The sequence below is a fragment of the Puma concolor genome, chromosome A1 (genome assembly GCF_028749965.1).
Source record: "Puma concolor isolate L17-30 chromosome A1, mPumCon1.1.hap2, whole genome shotgun sequence".
Taxonomy (NCBI): domain Eukaryota; kingdom Metazoa; phylum Chordata; class Mammalia; order Carnivora; family Felidae; genus Puma; species Puma concolor.
The window spans coordinates 205,530,146-205,550,713 of record NC_141667.1 but is presented as its reverse complement, the minus strand read 5'-3'; the positions used below and the strand labels follow the sequence as shown (position 1 = coordinate 205,550,713).

At 33.6% G+C, this 20,568-nt stretch overlaps 1 protein-coding gene across 5 annotated transcripts in view; it reads left to right on the top strand.

The window, feature by feature from the left end:
* TDRD3 (tudor domain containing 3) overlaps nt 1-20,568 on the top strand; it is a 162,090-nt gene that overhangs the window by 115,126 nt on the left and 26,396 nt on the right. For all 5 annotated transcript variants that reach the window (XM_086710860.1, XM_086710868.1, XM_086710884.1 and 2 more), the window contains exons 11-12: nt 5,228-6,078; nt 11,162-11,287. In XM_086710860.1, coding sequence (XP_086566986.1) covers nt 5,228-6,078; nt 11,162-11,287 — 977 coding nt within the window. The remainder of the gene's footprint in view (nt 1-5,227; nt 6,079-11,161; nt 11,288-20,568) is intronic.

Genomic DNA, 20,568 nt, shown 5'->3' with positions numbered 1-20,568 from the left:
ATTCTGTATGTATTTTTTATGATAGGATTATTAGCAATTTTTACTTTTTAAAATATTTATTAGTATTTTCTAAGATAGAAACATTTTAAAGGGTATATAAAAGAAATTTTATCTAGAGAATGTTTATAATATTTTAAGTAGAAAACAGTATTAGAGTAAGATTTTGATTTTCTGATCTAAATTTTCTCTATAATATGACTTACATAATTTGACAGTAAAGTTTTTACTAAAGCATTCTTTCTGCCCTATTTGCAACAACAAGCACAACAAAAAACCAAACGCAAACAAAAAATAAATAGAGTCAGGTAAGGATCCTAACTAAAGTTAGGGATTGTGGTAGGGGAGTCCTGTAAATAGGGAAGTGCCTTACCATCCAAGTGTTGTTTAAATTGGCTTGCATGATTATAATGCTAATAGTAATCGTAATAATAACAGTGACCGTTAACATTTACTGAGTGCTTATTAAAGCCAGATACTGTTCTAAGTACTTTGCATGTATTAAACTTAGTCAATCCTTTGAGGTAGGCTCTACTGTTATCCCATACCTTAAAGATGAGGCTCAGAAAAGCTGTATCTTACCTAAGGTTACAAAACTATTAATTGGCAGAGCTGTGGTGTAACCTATGCAGCCCTTCTGCAGAGGTTGTACCCACACACTTGCTACCTCTGGGTGTCAGTTTGTGAGATTCTAAGTTCAGCCAACTGTTAATAGGGGTTTCGGGTTGTTTTTTTGTTTGTTTGTTTGTTTTTTCTTGCATTAATGGAAAGAGATTATTAATTTTAGCTCAGGATTCTGGTAATATCCAAAGTTTCCTGGTATCCAAATTTATTTTTTCAGCCCAACAGGGATTAGGAAAGAGCCTTTGTGATTGCTGCATCTCACCAGAAATGAACAGATGTAGGTGACAGAATTGTAACTAACATGTTGTTGGTTGCATTCTGTTTTGTTTCTCTAGGCAAGCAGCTTGGCATAGTGGAAAGTAGTGGTTTCGTTAGATTTGAGTTTAAATTCTGGCACCAACATTTTCTAGCTTCTAGGCTTCTTTGTTTCTTTTTGTAAAATAAAGATAATACTGCCCTTCGGAGTGGTTATGAGAATTACATGAAATAATGTAAGCAAAAGACCTTCTAAGTAGAGTTGTCAGGCACATAGTAAAATCTAAATAAATATTAAGTCACTTCTTCTTCTGGTAGATGTCTCAGAATAAATTGAAGAGTCATCTTGGGAAACAAAACGTACTTGATTTTCTACTACAAAATGTAGGTACAACTGTGACTGCAAAATGAATATTCAGCAAAGAAATATTAATAGTTTAAGATGCCTGATTAATTCAGCACATTCTTATATACAAACCAAATAATTTGTGGCAATTAATAAAAAATTTTAATGATCCATGCATTTGAACTCATGGGAATGTAAAACATTATAATCAGTTATCTTATAAACATACATTTGAAACTCGTGATCTAGTGTAGTAAGAACATTTTATCATAAGTCAGACTGAACTCATACAGCAATCTTTTATTAGTTTTTTTCATATGAACTTTTTTTTAAATTTAATTTAATTAATTTTTTATTTGAGAGAGAGAGAAAGAAGAACTTACTGGGGGTAGGGCAGAGAGAGGGAGAGAAAGAGAATCCCAAGCAGACTCCACACTGTCAGCACAGAGCCTGATGCAGGGCTTGATCCCTCCAACTGTGAGATTATGACGTGAGCCACAATCGAGAGTTGGACACTTAACCAACTGAACCGTCCAGACACCCCTCATAAAAGCTTTTTTTTTTTTTTTTTTTTTTTTTTTTTACTTGACCCGGCTCAGTCAGTGGAGCATGAGACTCTCAATCTCAGAACAATGAGTTTAAGCCCCATGTTGGGTGTGAAGCCTACTTAAAAAAACAAAAACAAACAAACAAACAAACAAACAAAAAACAGAAAAAAAGAAGAAGATGAGGGTATCACTTTGATCTTTTAGATGTCACAGTTTCGTCTATTTTGTGATGAATTTTTCCATTATTTTTGCTAATATCCCTTTTTTTCTCCCATTAAATACTAAATGTTACCTATTTCTATTTATGTGTTTGTTTCATGTTTCTTCTTCAGGTCTTCAAAAAAAAAGCCTACATTTTATTCCACTGCCTATACAGAAAAGTATCTCGGTATATTTATTGTTAGAGTGACTGTAGACCTGGCCAGTAGTGTTGAGTAGTATTTTGGGTGGTTTGAAATCATCATGCCTTTGGAAGAATGTGGCAGAGAGCAAGTAGATTCTGAGTGGAGAACTGAGGAACTTTCTGTTTGATTTTGGGGTATTTCTTTATTTAAAATCACATTTTCCACAATTTAGTAATTAGGCATATTCTGCTATTTATTTAATATGTTAGCTCAGTTTCAAAATACCTACTCTGTATCTGACTTCCTTACGTAACAATGTAGGACAAAAGATCTTAGGGTTAAGGAAGTTCAAGAATGATGAAACATTTAAGAACCTTCCTTTCTTGACTTACTTTTATTTTATTTTTGAAAAAAATGGATGTATATGAAAACTATATTCTTTCAAAAGCACAGTTGTATTTTCTGCCTTATTTAGTTTATTTCTAAGAGCTATTTTTATTTAATTTTTTTTAATGTTTATTTATTTTGAGATAGAGCATGCACACACATGCTCACGTGGGTGTGAGAGCAGGGAGGGACAGAGAGAGAATCCCAACCAGGGTCCCTGCTGTCAATGTGGAGCCTGATGCAGGGCTCAATCTCAGGAACCATGAGATTGTGACCTGAGCCAAAATCAAGAGTCGTACGTTTAACTGACTGAGCCACCCAGGCACCCCACTTAGTTAAAAGAATAATTTTTTTAATGGATTTTTCCCTGACAGTATTATCTCAACATAATAATAAAGTATATTCATATATAATGTATATTATAATATACAATGAATGTGTATTAGTAAATTACTCATTTTATTTTTTACTCTAATGTACAACATCAATTAAATAAATATGGCAATCTTTTTTTTTTTCCTTTTAGAGGAATTGAAGTCAAGTTCTCCCATATTGTGTATACATGGTTATCCAGATCCCTGTCTGTAGTGCAGAATACTTAGTTACTCTCATGATGACCTAAGTTATTTGTGCTTCCTGACCATCATAGATATTGGTGGCCCTTAATGGAATAATTTAAGAAAAAATCTATTCCTAATCATAGTACATCCAAAATGCTTACTTCTGAAATATCTATTCAAACCTAATTGACGACAAATAAAATACCTTCATATTTGACTTATTTTGGAAGCTGAAAATTGTCTTCAACTCACTGTACATGGGACCTCTCTCTGTTAAACAAATCTCATAACACCTGTATCTGAAGATGGCTGGTGGGGCCTATTGATAATGTGTGTGAAATGCTAGCGTGTCATGCTTAGTACATAGCAGATAGTCAGCAAGAGGCAGCTGCTGTTTTTATCCCCCAGTAATGAGTGGAACAAATGCCAGTACATGCTTTATGCTGAAAATGCTCATTTGTGTCCTGCTTATGTTCACTATTCTTGCTTTCCTAAATCTTCACTCCTGGATAATAATGCCAGCAGAAACCAAAGGTGACCATTTTTCTTCTCTCTAAAGAAGGATTTAATATTGACTACAGTTGTTAAAAATAGGATAGTTGTGTTATATGTATAAAGAAAATCTTGGGAAAAGTGATTTTTAAAAAACATCCCTGTAAACAGTCTTGGCTACTATTTGAGATCTTGCATATTGGAAACATGTATTCTTTGTCGAAATTAATGGGTGATTTGGCTGGATGTAGAATTGTACTTAGGAAATAATTTTCCTTTAATTTCAAAGACATTTAAAGCCTATTAGACTGGCTTTAGCTTCCAGTGGTTCTGTTGAGAGGTTTCTTGCCAGTTCGAGTCTTGATTTTTACTGTGACTTGTTTTGTCACTCACGAACTTTTAAAGGTCTTCTCTTTATCCCTGTTTGAGACATTTTACCTGGTACCTTTTGCCTCTGGTGGGTGTTTGAAAATGTATGGAGACAGTTTTGTTCGTCACAGTAACTATGGAGGATGCTTTGATTCTTTAGCATTTAGTAACTGGAGGTCAGAAAGGTTAATTTTCTTGCATTGCAGGAAACAGTCTCACCCAAAATGTCATTAGTGCCACTGTTGAGAAATGTTGTGACCTTGTGTATGACAAGAGAAACAAGACATGTACATCAAAGACCACTCAATATGTTTGGTAATAAGGTTACAGACATGCTGTGTGAAACAGTGAAGGAAGAAAGTGTAAATGGCATTGTTACTAATTGAAATAGAATGAAAATCACTACATGAAATACAGCCATTAAATTATCTATGAGTATATATTTACCATGTTACCGCTTTGGGTTTCTAGTTTGACATTATCTGTGCTATTATGCTTAATCATATTTTTGACACTTTTTTCCATATTTCCAAGTAGAGTTGTTCTTAATTACTAAGTCAAAGAAATTACTCTTTTCTGTAAGTAGGGTATCTGTTTGTACTCTTTTTTTAAAAAAATTTTTAATCTTTGTTTTTGAGAGAGAGAGAGAGAGAGACAGAATCAGAAGCAGGCTCCAGACTCTGAGCTGTCATCAGCACAGAGCCTGATATGGGGCTCGAACTCATGCACCATGAGATCATAACCTGAGCTGAAGTAGGACACTTAACCAACTGAGCCACCCAGGTGCCCCTGTAATCTAAACACTTAGCAATTCTAGATGCAGAAAGATTTGAGGAATAACATTTTTGCAAAGGCTAGAACCTGACTGCCAATGATAGCTGTACATATTTAAATTGAAGTGGGATTCAGGAAAGGGTTGAGGAGGGTTGTACTTGTGTTCTTTCATAGCAGCTTCTGGGTCAGCAGTTTGCAATTCTGTTTCATTACTGTTTGGGGGAAGTGAATTACCAGAACAGCACATATAGATAGCTATGTTATAAGAGTACAAACATTCAAGGACAAAGACGAATTCCTTTTGGATTATTCTTTACTTCATTAATGCAGCTGACCAGGAAAACTACATTAGAAATACAGAACTATAAGGAAGCAGAGAGGGATTAAGATAATGAGGTGGGAAGGTAGTGGAAAATGTTAAAATAGCAGTTTGATAATTTGTATTAATATAATTTGTTGATATTTTTAAATAATTCAGTATTAATTCAGAGTCTTCATTTTAATATGCATATAATAACTTTTACTTTTCAGAACCTAAACCACAGCCGCAGCAGCTTCATCAGGGACAACACCGATTGTCAAATACTGAGCAAAATGGAGTCAAAGATAGTAATCAACCACGGTATCTGCCTCGAAATGATACCAGACAGCCAAGAAATGAAAAGCCTCCTCGTTTTCAAAGAGACCCCCAAAATTCAAAGTCAGTTTTAGAAGGCAGTGGATTACCTAGAAACAGAGGTGCTGAAAGACCAAGTACTTCTTCAGGATCCGAAGCATGGGCTGAAGAGAGAATCAAGTGTGATAGACCCTATTCTAGATATGACAGAACTAAAGATGCTTCCTACCTTTTAAGCTCTCAGCACAATGATGGTGCTTTTAAAAAAAGGGATAACTCTATGCAAAGCAGATCAGGAAAAGGTCCGTCCTATGCAGAGGTGAAAGAAAACCCACTTCCTCAAGAATCCATTGACTATAATAATCAAAAACGTGGGAAAAGAGAAAACCAAACGACAAATCCTGATCATTTTTATGACAGGAAACCACGAACAATAAATAACGAAAGTTTCAGTGGTGTAAAAATTGAAAAACATTTTAATGTAAATACTGATTTCCAGAATCCCGTCCGAACTAATAGTTTCGTTGGTGTTCCAAATGGAGAGACAGAAATGCCACTGAAGGGCAGGCGAGTAGGACCTATTAAGCCAGCAGGACCCATCACAGCTACACCCTATGATGATAAAGTATTTTACAATAGTGGGCCCAAAAGAAGATCTGGGCCAATTAAACCAGAAAAAGTACTAGAATCATCTATTCCTATGGAGTATGCAAAATTGTGGAAACCTGGAGATGAATGTTTTGCACTTTATTGGGAAGACAACAAGGTATGCATGCTGTAAGGTTTTCATATTCTAATGTTATTAAATGTCACCTCCTAGTGAGACTGTAGAAGGCCATTGCTTTGGGACTATGAGTTTTGTTCTATGGCTGTATCTGTTTAAAGTCTTTGAACAGATTTATAGATACGTAATTTATAAAAGAGGAAAAATAAAATATTTAATATTTTTTATGGATCCTTATAGAGAATCAGTCTCATAAAATTTGGTTAAGTAAGGTCTGATTTTAGATTGCCTATCGGAATAGTATTTAAAAGCGATTAAGTAGAGTTGATCAGTTATTTCACTTACCGAATGAACTGTCAATGTTTGCTTTTCTTTCTAGTAAAGTTATACTGATTCACAAGGAAGAAAATGAATTGAGTGGCACAGAGTTAAATTCTGCAGATTACATTTAAATTAAAGAAAATATACAATCAGCCTACTTAAAGAAATAACAGAAAGGTTAATTATTTAGCTAATAATAAATGATAATTATTAAGCCAATAATTTAAACACTCTTTAGTTCTACATTATATGCTGACTACAGTGGAAAGAGGGAAATCATGGAGAAAAGGTAAGGGAAAGACAGAAGATGTGGTCAAGAAGGAATACGGTGGATCGGTTAAAAGAGCCTGGGTGAGAGGGAGAAGACCAATAGAGAACAGGAAAGGAAAGAGAAAAAAGGAACCCTCAGAGAGAAGGACCCTTGCACATATTTTCCCTTCTGCCCAACGTACTCTTCTACCAACTATTCTCATCATTGAGAGCTTGGTTGCAATATCACTTCCTAGAGAAGCCTTCTTTGACATGCCCCCTCCTCCCTTCTACACTGTTGTCTTTCTCAGTGCCTTATTCACCTTCTAAAACTTACCACAATTTGTATTTTTAGTTTTGGTTCTTGGATTGATAACTCCTTCCCCTACCATAATTTCGAGTTTCTTGAAGGCAGGGCTATGTCTGTCTAGTTTTCCTCTGCAGCCCTGCTTCTCCTGTAATATAGGGATTTCATAATTATTTATGGACTCTGTTAATTAGTTAATTCTGAATAGGGCACTTATGTAGGAAAAAAGTAGAGTGGTAGGGGACTGGAGATACCAGCAAGATAGTAATAAACAGACTCATAGTATAGATCTGGGTGGATCAAGTCCAGCAAAAAAAAAAAAAAACAAAAAACAAAAAAACAAAAAACTTGAATTATTTCATGGGTAGAATAGTTTCAGTTCATAAAGTAAGGCTGTACCCATGAGAGTGTATCTTTGGCTAAACAGAGAGGTGGAGGCAAAGTTAACTACAGTTTTCAAGGAACTGAAATTCAGGCTAGGGAATGTGGTTGGATCTTTTAAAAGGATGCTATAGGTCCTGGGATCAGGAAATGGGCCCTACTGTGTTCAGTGAATGATGAAGTATAAGCAAGATGTTAGATGTTTCCTAATGAGAGCAGCAAGGAGAGGGGTATCGGCTGGTATAGCTAGATGGCACAGTCCTGTAAGGTTTTTGTATGATGGTGGGATAGCATCTATCTACAAGCAGCATCCCGACTGTCAAGTTTTCATTCAAGGTTAGAAGGAGGGGGAGACAGCGGTTTTTGTCTTGGTTTTGGTTTTGTGTTTTTTTTAGTTCCAGAAAAGCAACAGCCTTTCCAGAAATCTCACTGGTTGGAACTATTTCACGTGGCTCTTCCCCAGCTGTTAGGAAGGCTTAGGAAGCAAGTGTTCTTCACTACTCAGACTCTAACTGTTAACAACTCAGACCACTTTCCAACATACAGGAACTATTTGATTTGGGTAGTGGGGGATTACTTATGTTTAGCTGTTTCTCCCTCATGATAAAGGCAAGAAAAGGTGAAGTAGTTGGAAATCAGTGCAGGTTTATAGAGCTAACAGTGTCTATCTTAGGATGAGTGGCCACTTGTGTCAGATGCTTCTGTGAAAGTTTGATTAAGATGATAATGGAAAAGTTTTTGTTTTTTTTTTTTATTGGACAATCTGAGATTTTTGGTGATCTTGATGAGCAGAGAAAGTTTGGAGTTGAAGTTGGAGTTGAAAGGCCAATAATTTTTGAAAGTCTTAGTAGATAAGTCAGGATTTCCATTGAAATCCCACAAGGATCATGCCCTAGTAGTAAGTGCAAAACTCATACAAACAAGCCATTACACAGCTAAAACCAACGATTTACAGGCTCAAAGATACCTGTTTGTACTCTGTCTGCCAAAGGAAAATATAATCCCCCTTTTTGGGAAGAATAACATTTTCTAGACCTCCTCAATATTTCATCTGCAATGTCTGCAATCCTATGAAAAAATTAGAGGGCATGGTTAAAAATGGAGAGAGAGAGGAAGAGAAAATGAATGACTAGGAATAAATAAAGCAACAGAAAATATTAACAGAGCTACATATATTTAGATATTGGATTTAACAGACAAGTTCTTCAACAAATATTGACTAAACCGTAATTGAGTAGCTGCTAAGAGTCAGGTGCTTGGGATATATCAGATAGTTCTGGTTATGCTATTATCCTAATTTCTTCAAACACCTGATGGAATTATTAATAAAGTTTACTTTTAACTGTAATTATCTCAAAAAAACCAATAACAATGAGTTCATCTGTTGCCTTTCCTGAATATATTTAATATAATGTCATATAGTTTGTGAAAGACCGTACTTAACAATTCCCAAAGTGTTTTGAGCTTTTGTTCTTAGAATAATTGCATGATCTTCTGAGGTGACTAACTTGATTTTAATTGGATATGCACTCTCAGTTTAGAATGAGGGACTGTACGCTCTCTCTGTATTACACCATTAAACAAATGAACAGTATTTACCCTCTGAAAAAGATGAGATTAGTTATCTTCTGAAAACACCTAATTTAAGAGATAGCTTTTAAATGTTTTGTCAAGAATAAGCAACTTTCCAATTTTCTAACCAGAGACCAACGAAGATAAAGATTTAAGAAAAACGTGAGTTGTAACGGTCCTTAGGAAACTCTAGCCATAATAGCATTATAGTGATGTAATGCAGATAATTAACCAATTGGTATAATCTATCATTTAAAAAATTCTTTACGCTACCTTGCCTTCTTTCAGCCTTTATTTCCATAGAAGGATTGGGAATTTGGACCAATTCTCCTTCTCCTTCTAGACTGCTATAATTAGTTCAGCTCTTTCTGCTCTCTCTACTGGAATGCTGTAACAACCTCCAAAATGGTTTCTGTGCCTTAAACCTTATTCCTGTTAAATTTGTCATTGGAATTACCATCACTGATCCTGGTCTTAGACCTTGTCATTCTTCCTAGTTAAAATCTTTTACCTGTGGAATAAATAGAGCCTGCAGCATGCATACAGAGCCTCTTTCAGCTGGTCCTTACCTTCTTGTCCCGTCTTATTTCCTATTGGTTGACCCTCCTCACATCACGTCATAATTAATTTTAAACTGTTTGTAGTTTCCTGCACTCATCTCCATGTTTTAGGTCTCTGTAACTTCCCGTGGTGCACCCTTCTCAGTTGTTTGCTTGGCTAAACCTTCTTCATCCTTGAAGACTGTATCCATTGTTATCTGCCACAGGAAGTTCGTCCCCAACTCCTCAGCCCTATTAAGTGCCATGTCACTGCACCATTATTACGGTACTCTCCATGTTATATAGAAGTCAGTTTTCACACATTTGTTTTCGTTAGACTCTAAGCTCCTAAAAGGATGTCAACTTATTATTACTCTTGTTTGTTGAACTTACCAGAACTGACATAATTATCTGAGAAGCTTACAAACTCACAGCAATTCATAGATCACAGAAGTGTGACACTAAGAAATAAAGGAGAAAAGGATAGACGTGAATGTATGTCAGGAACTCTAATATAAGAAAAAGAATTCCAGCATGGTGTTTTTAAACTTGCTAGCATCTAGAACTGGGAAGGAAACACCATGGATTAACTTAATAACCTTTGTGATGTAAAGTATACTATTTAATCAGTAAAAACATTTTTTTTTCCCCCTGGTGTACTCAGGATAACATATTTTAGAAGGAGGTAGAGAATAAGAATTTTTGTTGCCTTTAACATTTTCTGATTCTGGTGGGCTTATTAAGAGATACTGTTAGAGTGTTATAGTAGAGCATCCAATTACCCTAATTTGAAGGAAATATTCCTTAAGAGTAAATAGTTTTTACTTTTCATTTTGTCTTCACTAAGCAACATTCAGACCTATAATTTGGGTCCTGAATGGGTTGACCTGTAGCAGAGAAGTACTCCAATTAGTTGACCTACTTGTGGTTACATTAACAGAAAAAAATTAAGATTGTTGTTGTTATGTAAATCAGCTCCTTCTGAGTTTATTAACGTGAATTAATTCCCAGAGCCAAATTATACTAGGTAAACTGGTAAAATAAAAGTATTTGGTCTTTCAGTGTCTCAAATCTGATAAATCCTGGATATAAGTAATGTGTTTACTCCTTATCTGACATCCCTACTTCACCCCATTAGCCTGTGATGACTATGGCGGGGAACCTTTTTCTCTGAGATTTATTTTTGTCATATATTTATGCTCCATAGTTATATTTTCTGATTAGTACATAAGAATAATCTTACTAATATTGGTTAAGGGCTTCAGTGGCTTGCAACAAAACAGAACACTAGTTTTGCGGGGTGTTTTTTTATTCCCGTTAACATGTGAATATTCTTCTCTACTGACCCTTCTCAGTTCTGTCCTGAAATCTTACTACTGCCCCGTGTATGTCAGAACTCACATGGATGAGAGAATTTATCTCTTTTTTTAGCCAATTTATGATTATCTGCAGGTAAGTTTTCTTTCTTAAAAATATTATTCTCTTAAAAATTTTCTTTGAAATACTGTGTAATTGAAAGTTGCTAAGAGAGTAGATCTTAAAAGTTCTCAGCACAAGAAGAAAATTTGTAACTTTTGTGGTGATGGACATTAAACTTGTTGTGGTGATCCTTTCACAATATATACATAGCTCAATAAAAAAGAATTTTAAAAAATGAGCTTTCAAAAAATATACATTGTATTTATATTTCCATCAAACATTGCCCTTTGTAGACAATGTGGATTGTCATCTTCCCAACTCCTTTCTGTGTCCTCAGTTCTACCGAGCAGAAGTTGAAGCTCTCCATTCTTCTGGCATGACAGCGGTTGTTAAATTCATTGATTATGGAAACTATGAAGAGGTGCTACTAAGCAACATGAGGCCCATTCAGACAGAGGCATGGGTACGTGATTCAAATTCTGTACGAAGGCATAGGCTGTTTTGAAGAAAATACATAGCTCTAAAAGTTTAGTCATAGCAATACAAAATCTGCCAGTGGGAAAAATATTTTGAATTTACTTAAAACTGGCTACTCCTAAAGTAAGATTCTAGTTTAATAATTACATTGAACTACAATAAAAATGAATGCATTGGAATTCACTTTCCTTGTGTAATGCTTTGTTATATTATGCTTTGGAAATGGGTGCCCTTATTTACAGTTGCAAGCCTTTATGCATATTTTGTTCTTTCCCAGTTTGTTACCTTAAATTTGACTAGATTATGTCCAGCAGTTATCAAATTTAAATCTCTGATGAATACGTGTATGTTCTTTATTATTTTCGTTACATATCAAATTAAGAAAAACACTTTAAATTATATATGAAGTCATGCTGCATTTACTACATATGTGTTTATATATGTATACATACAGACTAACTATAATATCTCTGTTTAGTAATTACTTGATTTTGTTGCCAAATGTATGTCAATGTTCTGTGGTAATTTTGATGATGTAACTGAGAACAGTTGACTTCATGGAGTCCATTATATATAAGGGCTTATGTGACTTTATATAGATTCTCGGCTACATTTAGGCAAAAACGGAGGACAAGGCACATTAAAATTGGTTTCATAAAGTTTTTTTTAACTTCCTTTTTCCACTTTATGGGTAGCTGTTAATAAACTTATCATTAAATGTCTAACTCGTTTCTATTTCTCTAAAGTACCAAAATATACTATAAAATGGTATTATACAGACATTAGTCTTATCATTGAAGTATACAGGTTTCTCTCAGTTGTTCCCTTTTAGTTTAGTTTAGTTTAGTTTTGGTCTCCTTACATTTTTCTGTCACCACCTCAGTGTCACCCACTCCCCTCACACACGCAGCCCACCGTCCACTCTCCCCAAGATAAAGAAAACAACAACCAAAAGCCTAGTACCAGTAATTGTGCTTTGGGCCATGGAAATTTCTAGATAATTTATCATTTTATATTTTATAGTATATTACTAATGATTCATATGTTTAATTAATAGATCTTTTCCCTCACTCTCATTGTCTAAAGTTTAGCCACTTTTTCTCTAAAGGACTGAAATACCATCAATATCTAATCTATGCCTTTCTTTTAATGGAGAAACTTGATGTAACCATATGTTTGCCCTTTTGATTCTCCTATGACTGCTACTTTCATTCTCTTTTTCCATTAATACATCTTAATCTTGTTTTGATGGTAAAATTAATTATTTATTTATAGGTTATGTATTCCCAGAAGTTGAGTCCTTGTTTGCTATTTGTAATGTGCTCCCAAATGTGTTTAACCATTACAGTCAAAGTCAAACTAGAATTTTTACGTTCAGGTTTTTTTTTTTTTTTTTTTTTTTAAGAGGATTTGATAAGAGATTGATTTTATTCTTTTCTCCCTAGAGAAAAATTTAGTTTCCTTACTTCACTTCTTTTCTACTTCCTTTTTCTGTTTCAGGGTGGCCATAACTGATGAGCACATTGTCATTCCTCACTGTAGCTCTTCCATTCAAAGATGTTTGCTACTGAGTGATCATTTTCTTTCTAGTCAGTGATTTTCCCTTTCCCCCTTTAATACCCCTCTTTCTGTTATCATTAATTTTTAAGTCAATGTAAACTTAGCTGGACAATAAATTTCTCAGATGTCACAGTCCATGTAGTGTTTCTGAGCCAAGCAATACTTTTCTACTTTCTACCCATTTGTGAATACTCATCTATTCTCTTTTCTAATTTTTTTTTTTTTTTACTTATTTACTTTATTTTGCAGTCCACCTAAAAATCTTTTATAAGATGCTTGAAATATGTTACAGTGAGAAGCACGAGAGAATCACTAAATCTTTTGGAGATTCTGGTATTACTTTTCTGCTGTGATTGTTGATATTTTATGATTTTGCATAAGTTAATATGACAAATATAGTTGGATCATGAACATCGTTATTGGGGATAAGATCATTCTTCATTCTTTCTCTGCATGAGTAATTGACTTAGTTTGTAGAAGCATCTCCTTGATATTCAGTAGCCACTAGCTTAACATATCTTCATCCATCTCCATTTTTTAAAAATACATATGTGCATATATACATAAAAAGGCCCTGAATAAAAGCTGTTTATGCAGTTGTCAATACATTTAGTGTAGAGTTGGTCTGGAGTTCTCTTGGCCTCTGAGAGTATTAATGTTGGGGTCTATGAGCACTTTTTCTTATTGTAACTGGAATTGTGACAAATTTTAAATTAAAGCAAAATATTCACTATATCAATAAGAAGATGATTCTAATTGGTAAACATACTAGAAAAATTAAAGGGCTGCAAAGGTACAGTGTTCATTCACCCCATGGATTGTGTAATTTTTAATTTTTAACTCTTGGTCTCTTTTTAATTGTGAAATTATATTTTATCTCTTAGAAGGTGTTTGTTTCTTATTGGTGTAAGATTTGGGAAAAACCTCCTTTTCCTAAATGTAGCAGTGTTCATTCATTGAAGATGTTTCTAATAGTTTGCAGGAAAAACAGCCCAAAAGCCTGCATATAAACCAAAAGCTTTTATAGAAATCAGTTGCCTGTATTCTCTATTAAAGGTGTAAGGATAAATCATTAAATAAAAAGCATGAAATATTAAGAGACTCAATGACTAAGTTAATAGTCTCTCATATGGAAAATTAAAATAAAAATCTACCTAATACTTTAAGGGTTAGTATTTTTCTCACGAAGTTTAGGAATTATTTGCCTATGCTCTCTACACTAAATACCTACTTTTCCCTTTCCATATGGATATGTATTTTTCCTTCCAGAACATATTCAGTGATGATATTTCAGATGGTGAAAATATATGTTCTGATTATGATTAAGTACTTTATTTCCTCCAAAATGATTTAGTAAACTTTTTAATAAGTCATCCTTGATTTTTTTTGTTCTAGCTAGATTTCACCTGGTTCTTTTAGATGTCGTTAAATATTCTCTCTTAACTTTAGCATATTTATTATAGTGAACTCTCTAACTATCACACATAATGTGGGGTTCATAACTTATTCTTAACTGGATAAATGCTCTCGCTTTTTTCCCCCAATGTTCTTTGAACATGATACGATTTTCCTTATTTTTCCAAAGTAAATGAAGCGTTAGGGAGTCTCATATTATTTATAAAATTATATAGGAAGAAAAGTATACATATATTATTTTATATTTCTGTTTACTGTATGAGAAAACATTAGGGGCAAAGAAAACTGCTGTTTGTGTTTCCTGCAGGCCCTTTCCAAATTGGTTCCTTTTAACTCTAAAACTAATACCAGGAAACCAGTAAAAAGATGCCTCAGGCAATTTGGAATTATTGTAAAATACCCTGGTGCTGCTGCTCAGACAAACCTTTTGTGTTTTTAGAGTGTGGTTTCTTCTGAATTGCCTTCCTAAGCCTGTAGAGACACTTGTCAAGTCTTGATTTTCCAAGTATTTTTATGACCTGGATTCTATTGAGACTTTTATATCCCAAGAAATGTTTTAGAACTTGCTAGTTTCTAAACTTTCTTTTTATATATTCATCGTATTTGCTTCTTAGTATCAGGAAATAATTATTGTTCAGCTATTGTTCCAAATGAAACCATTATGATTACATAGGTAATGCTTAGTTCCAAGGCCTTAACATACACATCATCTTGGTCATTAATTTTGGACAGATGGGTTATTACTGCATTTAGATGATCATCCCGTTTTAAATGTTTTTCTGTATTCATATATTCAAAAATATTCTTTGCATATCTATTAGGTACTACGTAGGCTCTATTCTAAGTGAAGGATATATGTTAGTGCGCAAAGCACACAAAAATCCCTGCCCACTGCACAAAGTTAGAAGAAAGTTATAGTTCCACTTATGTGAATCAAACTTAAATATCTCATGGGGGTCTTCATTCTTTCTTCTTGAAGTTTTAAAACAAAATGCGAGTGGAAAAAATCTTGTTTACTAAAGTCTTAATTAAGTAATGTTTAGGTCTTTATTTTATTCCACCGTAGCTTGAAGATAAAATTAACGTGGAAGAAAAAAGCATGACTTAATGACTTTTACTTGATTCAAAAGGTCGTATCTATTTAAAAAGTAAAATTTGCTTTTAGGAGGATTTGGGTTTTGCTTTTTTAAATAATTATATATATATATTTCAGTTTTACTGTACTTTACAAAAGGATCTGTCGATCTGAACTTTTACTTTTGAAGTACGTTTGCACAAAATTTTATAATGACATCCTGGAATACACATTTGAAAGTTATCTTTTCAAATTCAAATGACACTCACAAAAAGCTATAAATTATTCTACAACTAATAAAAATATTAAAAAGAAACATATTACCAAAAAACCCCTAACCTATTTAATGACAGTGATTGAAAGTTATGATACATAAATTAACGACTTAAAATGGATCCTAAATGTATTAGAACAAGGTCATGTTAGTAATTTTAATGATGTAGTGATAAAGTTAGGCTATATCTGGGTTGTGTTTGATATTAAAAGATCATAATAGATATTAAAAAGAGGACAATTGTTACCGAAATCATTAACTTCAAAGGAATATTAGAATTATGTAACAGTGAAGTTCTGCCAATTAGTAGCCAATAAAAAGTACAAGCACATATTTGATCATAGTCCAAAGGTTTTTCATTTTTGCTGATAAATTCTTAAATAAATTAGTGGGTATAATTTACCACACTTAAATTTCTGCATTAAAAGCATAAGTTGATTAAGGTCACTAAAATACTGAAATACATTTTCTTCCACCATACATATTTCGGGAAACTTTCCTTTCAAACATTGTCCTATAGGCCATGCCCATTTTGTTTTGTCTTGTTTTGTTGCAGTATAAACAGAGTTAGTCAGAATGAAACTGTACTGATAGCTTAGCCCAATTTAAGAACATATGGGTGATGGAATTTGGGGATTCCATGCAGTGTCTTCAAGCTTTGATTTCATAAAGTTTGGTTATACTTGATATTCTTTATTTCTTCATCAATTGCTCAGCCTTTCACAATTCCCACCAGAGGTTGTGGATTACACAGAAGGACTTTACTGGAGATATGAAAGCTGCTGATGAAGAGGGAGAGATTATTCATTCATAAATGCGTACCATATACATAGAGATGTCAACTTCATACTGTTGGTATCTACCCCCTGAAGCCCAAATTTTGTTTTAGGTTTGTGATAGCCAAACCTAACAGTTGATTATGAAAATGTTGACATCTACGTTTGACCCTGCTATATTATTTAACAGAGACATTTTATTTCACCATTTAAATTAATCCTAAGAAAATAATAAACTAGATAATAATTTTAAAAACCTATACAAAAAGTACTGTTTGAATTTTGCTATTTGATAACTTCGTAGATTGTAATCTACCCAAAGGAGCTATATATAAAGACATGTTTAAAACATTTCTGGGTAATCTGAGGTTTTCTTTATTGAGCACTGAATGTACAGGTTATTTGTTTATGTCATGTTCCTTTTTTCTGAAGGTGAAATAACTTCCAAAGTGAAATAACATGGCAGGGTATTACCCAAGATGTGCCGTCTTTTTAAAATTATTATAGTCATACTAGTCAGTTTGTTTCTAACTTTAACTATAATTCATAAGACAATTTGAGCCTTACATTATTTGGTTATCAATATTAAGAATCAAGCTAGCATAACTGTTTGAAAAGTCCACAGCAATTATTTTTGCATAAATGAATACCAGCAGATATGATGTTAATCTTTTATCTTCTAAGTCTCACCTTTATTAATAGCAACCTAAAGTGTGGTGCCCTGAATTATGATGTTTGTTAGTTAAAGTTAAAATCATGTTGCTTTTAGATTTATGCCAAATATCCTCTGATTTACATTTCCCTTCAAAGTAGTCTTTAAGGAAGCATCATGGGAGAGAGCAGCAGCCGAAGGGTGCTGGGATTGTCAGGTGAACTGATTTTTTCCTTTGGCGTTTTTGATTTAGTAGGCTCAAGCCTTGTTCTCTTCGAAGTGTAAATTTTTGTTTTTTCGTTTATTTTACGTACCAGGGCTTTTAAAATTGCCGTTTCAAACTGCACTGAATTTTACCATTCCTTTGCATATAATACAAAAGACTTGCTAATATACTTATTGCACAGAAAATAAAATAGTAAAATAAATGAATCTGAGGAATATTTTTGTTTTGTTTTATTTCTCTGTCCCAACGGTGTTACTCTTATCCTGGGCATGTGCCTTGACTAGACACTTATGTCAGTATATTTTAAAGATTGTTTTCAATCCGAAGAGGCATCCTTGAATTAAAAAAATACACACAGTTCTATTTCAGTTTCTAGTGAATTTCTGAGCCTCTTCCATCTGCACCTAAAGAAGCTGAAAAATAGTGTTGCGTTGTTGGACCACAGCACTTTCAGATGGAATCCCCGCAATACATCTTTCCTCCCCTAAAGTCTGGGATTGACCATACATATTGGATTGCATACCATAGGGGGTTGTCAACTGTCCTTTCATCTTGTGTCTCCACTTAATACTGTTTTTGTGTATTCTTTGGTCATCTTGTTTGTTAGTCATCTCTCTCTGTTTTCATTTTTATTTCCAAAACATTCTTGTATCCTCTTGGCTTTTTTTTTTTTTTTTTTAACCGTTCTTTCTTTCCTTTCTTTCTTTATTTCACCTTTGGTAGGTGGTATCTCTTGATGTATATGGACTACTTTTCCTATTGATCTTAATTTTCTGAACTTTACTGGATCTATGCTATTTACTCTAGAATCCTGTGTGATAGGCTTCACTAGGAAAGAGTGGAGTTTGATCTGTCTCCTTGTGAGAAATACTCTAATGTTATAGAGCTTCCAATTCCATTAAACTTGGGAACTACTAGCAAGAGTTTTACACCTTGGCTTGAAATAACTCCCTTAGCAACCTGTCATTGACTGAGAGCACCATTCAGAAGGGAAAGGAAGTACTACAACAGTGAGTACATTTTATTTGCCTAAAAAAGAAAACCCATATGGTTTATTAAGAGTAAACATAGTTGAAGAGGCTCTATTTAAGCAACTTAGACCACTGTAAGAATACAAAAGTCATCAGTTTTTTGTGCAGATGGTTTTATGCCTAATCCATCTAGAAGGTGTGTTCTGAGAATATTAGTTCTGCTTTTTAGTTAAATACATTTAGAAAATGCTGGGTTAAAAAAATTAAGCATGCTTTTTTTTTTTTTTTTTATGGGACCTCTTTGAGCCAATAACAGACTAATATGTATTTTATTTTATCTTGTTTTTCTCCATTTATTTAGGTCTTCTGTAATTTCCTTCATCAGTGCTTTGTAGTTAACATGCAACCTTGCTAATATCACTTATTGGATCTATGAGCTTATGTTCATTTGCTTTGGGTGCTTTTGTTTTTTATTTTTTTTATTTAGAAAATACTGTTGAACATTCACATCAGTTGATACATATTTTAATCTCTGAGAGAGAGAGAGATACTGTGTATTGCTTCACAAACTTATTTGTTCATGGAACTTTTTTTTTAACCTGTTATAGAACCTGTTACAGAAAATCTACAGGACATATTTTGGAAAACGTCTTAGCTGTCTTGTTACCTTCTTTCTAGTTTTCAAATTTTCCCAGCTTTAAGATAGGGTGAAGATTTAGCTTTAAATATATTGTTTTAGATATTCCAAACTTCTTAAGAGGAACATAATATTATATTTTTATGTTATAAATAGAGACTAAATATATAGTAAAAGGCAGTTTGTCCTCAAACATGTTCTCTCATCTTATAACTCACTGGTCTTTTAATTTTATTTTAACTTAATTCTAATTCTAAAAACTTCTATGTATTAACATTTAGAAATTGTCATTTGTGGAGACTACCATTAGAGTTTTTATAATATTGCTGTCCTTCTCTGTAATTCTCACCCAATAACCTACATGATGTTTACATGTTCCAGCAGTAAGGCATTTTCATCATCTATTTGGGTTTTGAATTTGTTATTCCCCAATAAACTAGTCTGAGACAAAATCTGAAATCCCTTTTTTTGTTGTTTTTAAGATGACATTTCAAAAAGAAAGTGTCAAAGCAAGTTAATTCCAGTGGGTAAGTGAACATTGTTAAGTGAAGGAGATTCCTAAAAGACCAAAAATTCTGTTTTGTTTCAACATTTATATTGCTCTTTTACTAATAGGCTTGTATGTTCTAAAGCTTTTGAATAATATTGTTTTAATTAGTTGAAAGCTTGTTAAAAGCCTCCTGGAAAATAAGCAAGCTCTTATACTTAACTGCTCTTGATCTCCCTTTCTTCTTTTCCTGGTTACAACAGTTAAGTGAGATGAATTGATAATCTTGGATAGAATTCCACAGCTCACTTGAGTGAACTAGAGGGGGAAATATTCTTATTTTAAGAAACCTGCCTTTTCCAGGCACTTATAATTATAAACAAGGGCAGAATTTATGGTTGGATAATAGCTAGTGAGAGTGCAAAAGAACTCTTTAAATAAGTGGTAGATATATACTGTAAGTACCAGCTCTTTTAGAGCTTGAAGGGATTAGAATTTTAAGTAAGCACATGAACGGGCTTGATAACTAAAACAGTAGAAGGAGGTCAGAAATTATGTGTTGATTTATGATTTATGGATGATTTATGTAGTCTTGGTGGGCACCTTTATTACTGAAGAGTCCTTTGTCAGACATCAAGCCTGAGCGTAATAGTCTAATATGATAGTTTTCCAATACATAGTCTTTGAATGCTTTTTGTAGCAAAGCTACTTCAGAAAATAGATTGCCCTATATACCCAAAGGATTAAAAGGATATAAGAGAAGTAGAAGATAGATTTCCTTCCTTCCAGAAACCATCTAATAAATATTAATAAGGCCTCCATCAGACCTAGATGGTTCCAGTCTGGGAACCATTGTTGGAATGGTTCTTGATTACAATTTTGTTATGCATGTTAAACGAATAGGATAGCGTGAAGGAGGGAAGTGGGGAAGGCTAACATTGACTTTTCAAAACTAGAACTAACTTTAAAGACCTTTTATTGACACTTTTATCTTGCCTGAAGTATGCTCATTTTTTCCCAGATCATGTGATTAAAAAATTAGGGTAAGCCTTTTTGGTCATGCTTAACCAACAACTTACTATATAAAGTAAGATATTAGAAGTCAGTTTAATTCTGTTTCTTTCTGGTTCAAATTTTAAAATGTATGGGCTTGTGTTCTTCTTTTTTTTTTTTTTTAATGTTGGAAACCATTT